Source organism: Brassica oleracea, chromosome C1 (genome assembly GCF_000695525.1).
Source record: "Brassica oleracea var. oleracea cultivar TO1000 chromosome C1, BOL, whole genome shotgun sequence".
Taxonomy (NCBI): Eukaryota; Viridiplantae; Streptophyta; class Magnoliopsida; order Brassicales; family Brassicaceae; genus Brassica; species Brassica oleracea.
Genome location: NC_027748.1, coordinates 27300366 through 27306991, shown reverse-complemented (window position 1 = coordinate 27306991; position 6626 = coordinate 27300366). Strand labels below are relative to the sequence as shown.

The 6626-nt window shown below is 37.3% G+C and overlaps 1 protein-coding gene across 1 annotated transcript; it reads right to left on the bottom strand.

Moving 5' to 3' along the window:
* Positions 1-774: 774 nt before the first annotated feature.
* On the bottom strand, positions 775-3118 carry LOC106312668 (probable nucleoredoxin 1). Its single transcript, XM_013750275.1, has 4 exons — positions 2894-3118; positions 2237-2716; positions 1690-2169; positions 775-1615 (listed from the first exon to the last, which is right to left on the bottom strand). The coding sequence occupies exons 1-4, from the start codon at positions 2996-2998 to the stop codon at positions 944-946; spliced, it is 1737 nt and encodes a 578-aa protein (XP_013605729.1). The 5' UTR covers positions 2999-3118; the 3' UTR covers positions 775-943.
* Between the last annotated feature and the right edge of the window lie 3508 nt (positions 3119-6626).

The following is a 6626-nucleotide window of genomic DNA, read 5'->3' as shown; positions in this document are numbered from 1 at the left end:
GGACGCGAGCTGGCTTGGAACGCGAATGGATTGAGGTTGGAGACGCGAGCTGCTTCTATCGGATCGCGAGCTGTCCTTGATGTAGGATAAAGCTGAGTTCGTCTAGGATCATGAACACCTTGGGGCTGGATCTGATCAGGTGGACACGAGCTGGAACGGAGTCGCGAACGGATTAGGATTCGTCGGTATCGTCGGGTTCGGATTAGGGTTCCAAAGCAAATTAGCGCACTGTATCTGTGTGTGAGGGCGCGTCGGTGGTCAGATCGACAAGCGGTTTGCACTGACTGATTTGTCTCGGCCAGGGCTTCGATTTGATATCTTGATCGTTTTCTGGGTCCTCACGGTTTGGGAGAACGACCTCTTCGAAGTTCCGAGACAGATTCCTTTTCATTTAAGGTTTTAGGGTTTTAGCGATTTGGTTTTAGGATAAGGGTGTTAGAGGCTATCGTGCTGATAACGTGTTGTAAACTTAAGGATTTAGAACTGTAAGTATATGTATATTATTAATGAATAAGTATTCCTTTATATAGAGGTTACAAGAGAGATAAATGGAAATACAATAATAGGAAATATTACAAATCATAAACATAAACGAATTAAAGAATAGACAAGTTGTAGCCGCCTCTCTCTCATCTCCAAGTCTCGGGGCCGCCTCTCTTTCTCTAAGGTTGGGCAGTCTCTCTCTCTACGTGTATGGACCGGTTATGGACATCCACCAATTGATTTATAAACATCCACCAATCCACCAATTGATTTATAAGAATGACTCTATTATTTGATAAAGACGAATATTTCAAGACTAAAACAAGCAAGGGACGTCAATGGATGTAAGACATAACGAGTATTTGTACTCAGTTTTGACACCACACTTTCTCACTCTTATTTTGTTATACAAGGGAAAGAAAATGAGCTCAGCATACATAACTGGGCCTGAACCAGTATATTAGGACTTAGTGCACACGTTTCCGTCACAAACCCAACCATCTTGGGGCTCGCCACCACCTTCTTTCACAGCATCATCGCCGTTTATGTTGGCATCCTCTTTCAAAGCACACTTGGCATGAAGATCGAAGTCGCACTCGTCACAATGGTAAGACCAGATTTGCCCTTCTTCATCACACTGATCACATATGTAAACCGGAACGCGAGTCAGCTCTAGCTCATGTTCTTCATGAAGAGCATGTTTCACCTTCTCAGGCCACTCTTTTGCCATCTCAGTGTACTTGGCTTCAATCTCCTTCACACGTTCCACAGTAAATGGGTAAGCATCAGCTCCATGGGCTCCCACGAGGTCCCTTGCTTCTTTAGTAACGGTCTTCCCAGTTGGTCCGAGAGCCGCTAGCATGGGGATGCCACCGACCTTAAAGGTTCGTGCCAAAGACGTTTTCCTAGGATCACCAAATGGAAGAGCCAGCCACGGCATCTGCGAGTAGTACTCATCGAACGATTCCTGGTCCCGGTCACTGGAGATGAAGATGAGCTCAAACGCTTCATCCTTCTCCTTTATCTGCTTGTAAACTTCCACAAGCTTTGGTGTAAAAGCGCGACATGGAGGACACCAGTGAGCTGAGAAGTACAAAAGAATGTTCTTCCCCACCAGCTCAGACACAAGCACCTGACAAGTTCAGCCAAGTTCATATCAACATCGAAGTGATTAGAAGCTTCATAGGGTAAATAAAGCTTTTTTACCTTAGCCCCATCTTTTCCGAGAACGTAGTTGAGATCACCCGAGACAAGAAGAGACTCGAGTGTTTGAGCCTCTAGCTTTGCCTTCTCTATCGCCTTGAGTTCTTCAAACTTCTCCGGAGTGAAAGGATAAGCAACAACTCCATAGTCATCAATAGCTTCAGCAACATTCGAGTGGCGGGTCTTTCCATCGGGTCCGAGAATGACCAAGGTCGGTAGCGTAGACAGCATGAAGTGCCTAGTCAACTTCGACGAGCTTTTGTCATTGAACGGCAACGCCAGCCATGGGTTGGTGTCAAAGTCCTGCTTAAAAGCATCCTCATCATCTTCAAGAGATATGAGCACAATCTCAAAATCCTCGTTATTCTCCTTCAACTTCTTATAGACCTCTTCAAGCTTGGAAGTAAACTCCTTACATTGCCTGTAAGATGCCACCGAGAAGAGAAGGCCGATGGTTTTCCCTTCGAGTTCCGATACAGGTACCTAAAGAATACGCAATTGTGATCAGTTTCATTAAGTCAACAAAGCCAAAAAACTTGCATTAAGGTACCTTGTTTCCATCTCGAGTAATGACAAAGTCCCGAGAAGGAGTCACCAAGACAGACTTCAAAGTCTGCTCTCTCCTCGCTCTCTCCTCTTCCTCTTTGATCTCCTTCATTTTCTCGGGTGTGAAAGGATAAGCATCAGCTCCATAGCTTCGAATGACACCAACACCATTCTCATTCACAAGTTTACCCTCGTCATCAATCATCACCAGGTTGGGAATCCCCCTCACCTTAAAAACCTCATCCAAGCGGTCACGGGTTTCGGAATCAGTAAAGGGGACAGCGAGCCACGGCATCTTGGAGAAGTAGTCTTTAAAGGAGTCTTCATCCTCATCCCCTGAGACAAAGACAACCTCGAAACCAACTTTGGAAGAGAGTTCGTTGTATATTTCCACCAGCTGGGGAGTGAAACGCTGACATGGTCCGCACCACGCAGCTGAGAAGTACAACCCAATCTTCTTCCCTTTCAAGCTGTCAATTTTCACCTGCAAACATCATCAAATTCATTAAACTCAAAACTCTAATTGCAATTCACTCCAGAGAACACGACCTAAAGAGAAACCATCAACCAACCAGAAGAACACAACACTTTGCGAAGCATAATCTAGAGAATCAATACAAGTTGAAATCAATTGAGAGAAAAGAGAAACAATGTTTATTACCTGTTCGCCGTTTTTACGAATGAGGAAATCCCTCGCCGGAGAAGAGAGAAGCGAGTGGAGATCCCTAGCATCGCCACCGTTCACTTCCTTCGCAATTTCAGCCATGGATTGCTTCGGAATCGAATTCGAGAATTGCTATCAAAAAGACTGCTCTCTCTCTCTCTCTCTCGACTTTTGGTGAGGTACAGATGTGCTCAATGCGTCTATTTAAGCTTTCTTCTCTCCCCCCCCCTAAAATTATTTTTTCCTATTAAATAATGCGACTCCTTAAGTCTTAAGTCTTAACTTATTATGTAATTTATTTATGTTCATATGCTATTCCATTAAACAATTAATAAGATTTTTCCTTAATTAATAAAAGTAGTTACATTCGAAAACACGCATAAATTTAAAACTTCAAAATCGTAATTCCCAAAAACTAAAGTTTAGGAAAAAATTAAGTTTAAACACAAAAGTGATATGTTTCCTTACCTTTTTATACCTATTTATAAACTTTTATTTATGATATTCCCATTAATTAAAGACCAATCTTTAACTTACCTTACCATAGTATACAAAGACTTAAAAGACATCTCGACTTTTTCAAAGTTTTATTGGGAATATCCCTATATATTATATATTATTGAGAACCATTTAAAAAGTTGTAACATTAAGTTTGGACTAATTAAAAAGTGATCATGTTTAACTATCATTTAATTAAGAAGTCAATTTATCTCACGTGTCAGCTTATAAATCAATTGAAAAAAAGTGTTGGTCCAAATCTAATTACTAGAAAATATTATATTAACCCAAAATATAAGAACCGTATATTATTTCCTTAAATAAAAACTACGGAATTATCTAATATGATTAACATATATATGACAATTAATGACTATGAATAATAAATATTTGATAACAATTTTTTGCATCATTCTTCATTTTTGTTTAATTTATATTATTAAAAAAATTAAACAATCGCATTAACCATATAATAAAAAATAATTTTTTTCTTATATGTTATATTTTAAAAAACTTAAAATGAATTTAAATTACAAAAATAAAGAAACCTTATATGTTATATTTTAATTATTTATATATTTAAATTTTTAAACGATTTTTAGTTAAAAAAATTAGAAAACCTTATGTGCTATATTTTTTTATATGTTAGATTTTTTCTTATAAGTTATACAAAAATGTAAGTTTTCCTTAAGCATACGACTAAAACCATTAAAATGACATGTATCAATTCATTGGTTGATCCGAAACCTTTCAAAACCATATGGAAGATATATGTTAAAATAATTCAATTGTGGAAACAATACTGTTCACTTTTTTGAAAAATGTGTTCGGTGAAAAAAATAAAGTTTTTATGTCATAATTTGTTTAATGTTCAATCCGATCAACCCATGATATATTAATTATAGTTTAGTTCCACAATTTCTAATAAAAATTGATCTGGTCCATTGGAAAGAAATTATATAATAACAACAAAAAAATATTGTGTATGTATAAATAAAATGATCAAATATATATAAAAAATTGTATATACAAATAAACTCACCCTGTAATGATTTATTTTGTAGAAATCCAAAAAAATATAAAGAGTTTAACCGGATCGTATTGGCTGAATCAACTACACGAATTAACGAATTTGGTTGGCATACTAGAGCGAGCTCTCAAAAAATATGTTTCCATCATACTAGAGCGAGCTCTCAAAGTGATATGTTTCCTTACCTTTTTATACCTATTTATAAACCCTTTTTTTATGATATTCCCATTAATTAGGGGTGGGCACTTCGGTTATTTTCTCGGTTCGGTCCGGGTTCGGTTCGGTTTGGTTAGTTCGGTTATAGTATTTTTCCAACTGAAGTAAACCATAGTTAGTTTGGTTCGGTTTGTGTTCGGTTCGGTTTATATTCAGTTTGGTTTGTATTCGGTTCGGTTCCGTTTGTTTTTAGATCGGTTTAATTAGGTTTTTCCTAGTTTAAATTTTTTAAAGAAAATTTATGTTTTAAAACATAAATTATGTAAACAAAATCTGTGTGAACTAAATTCAATATAAAAGTGAAACAAAAATCTTTAAAATGTTTACAAAAAGTATGTAAGAATTAATACAAATGAAAGTTAACTAAAGTTAAAAAACAACATCATTGGTAATGTCTCTTAAACCATTAAAAAATACTCAGTGAATTATCTTCCATGTGATATCATAAAAAAAACCTACAACAAATCAAAAAATTGTATATGTTATTCACAAACTATACAAGCATTTAGTTATATCTTTATTTATTTTTTAAATCAAATCTTTTGATGATTACATATTAGGTTAGAATAATATATGCTAATGAATGAAAAAATGGAAAATATGTGGGTTTAGTATACGAATTTTAGTATATTGGTATTAGTAATATTTTTAATTTAAATAATTACAAAAACACATCAGTTTTTCGGTTCGGTTCGGTTTAAAACCAAACCGAACCAAACCATTCGGGTTGGAGAAATCTTCAACCGGATGGTTTGAAATAGACTTTGGTTTGGTTTGAATCGGTTTCGGTTCGGTTGGTTCGGTTCGACTCGGTTCGGTTCGGTTTTTTTGTCCACCCCTAATACAAAACACATGTTATATATAATATATATATTGTATGTGTGCATCTCATGTATATTAATAAAAAATGCTAGTGTTCACAAAAAAATTCATCCATGATCCAATAAATTTCATTATGTTGTGAAACTTAGGATTTAGAGCTGTAAGTTTCTGTGTTTTATTAATCATAAAGTGTTCTCTTTATATAGGGGATTGCAAGATAGATAAAAGGAAAGATTACAAACCATAAACATAAAGGAAAAGGAAAATCCTAATCATACAAGAAAAAGGAAATTGAGTTTCATTTTCTCCTAAACCATGTAGCCGCCTCTCTCTCTCTCTCTCTCTCTCTCTCTAAGTCTCGTGGCCGCCTCTCTCTCTCTCTCTAGGGTTGGGCCGTCTCTCTCTCTCAAAGCGTATGGGCCGGTTATGGACCGCGCCGGTTATGGACATCCATCAATTGATTTTTAACACTCCCCCTTGGATGCCATAACCATATAGGGATTGTAATACGCTTAATGTTGTCTCATTAAAACCTTATCAGGAAAACTCAGTGGGAGAAAACCATGATGAAGGAAAAAGAGTACAACACATACTACTCCCCCTTATGTGAACCTCAGTGGAGGTCTTTCAGCCTAAGCATCCCAATCTGATTCGAGAGTTTCATGAACGTGCAAGTCGGGAGTGACTTAGTGAATAGGTCAGCTAAACTGTCGATGGACCTTACTTGGACGACCAGGACTTTGCCGGCTTTCTGAAGCTCGTGCGTGAAAAAGAACTTAGGTAATATGTGCTTCGTCTTATCTCCTTTGATGTAGCTGTCCTTGAGCTGAGAAATGCATGCAGCATTGTCCTCATACATCACGGTTGGCTCTTTTTCCTCAGACATCCCGCAATCAGCTCGGACATGTTGGGTCATCGACCTCAACCAAACACACTCGCGGCTTGCCTCATAAATGGCCAAGATTTCCGAGTGATTAGATGATGTGGCCGCGATGGTTTGTTTCATGGAACGCCATGAAATGGCCGTACCTCCATGTGTAAAGACATATCATGTCTGTGATCGAGCATGATGTGGATCTGATAGATATCCTGCATCAGCAAAGCCAACTAAACCATCTTTGTTATGTTTAATATAGACCCAAGTCTTTCGTTCCTTGCAGGTAA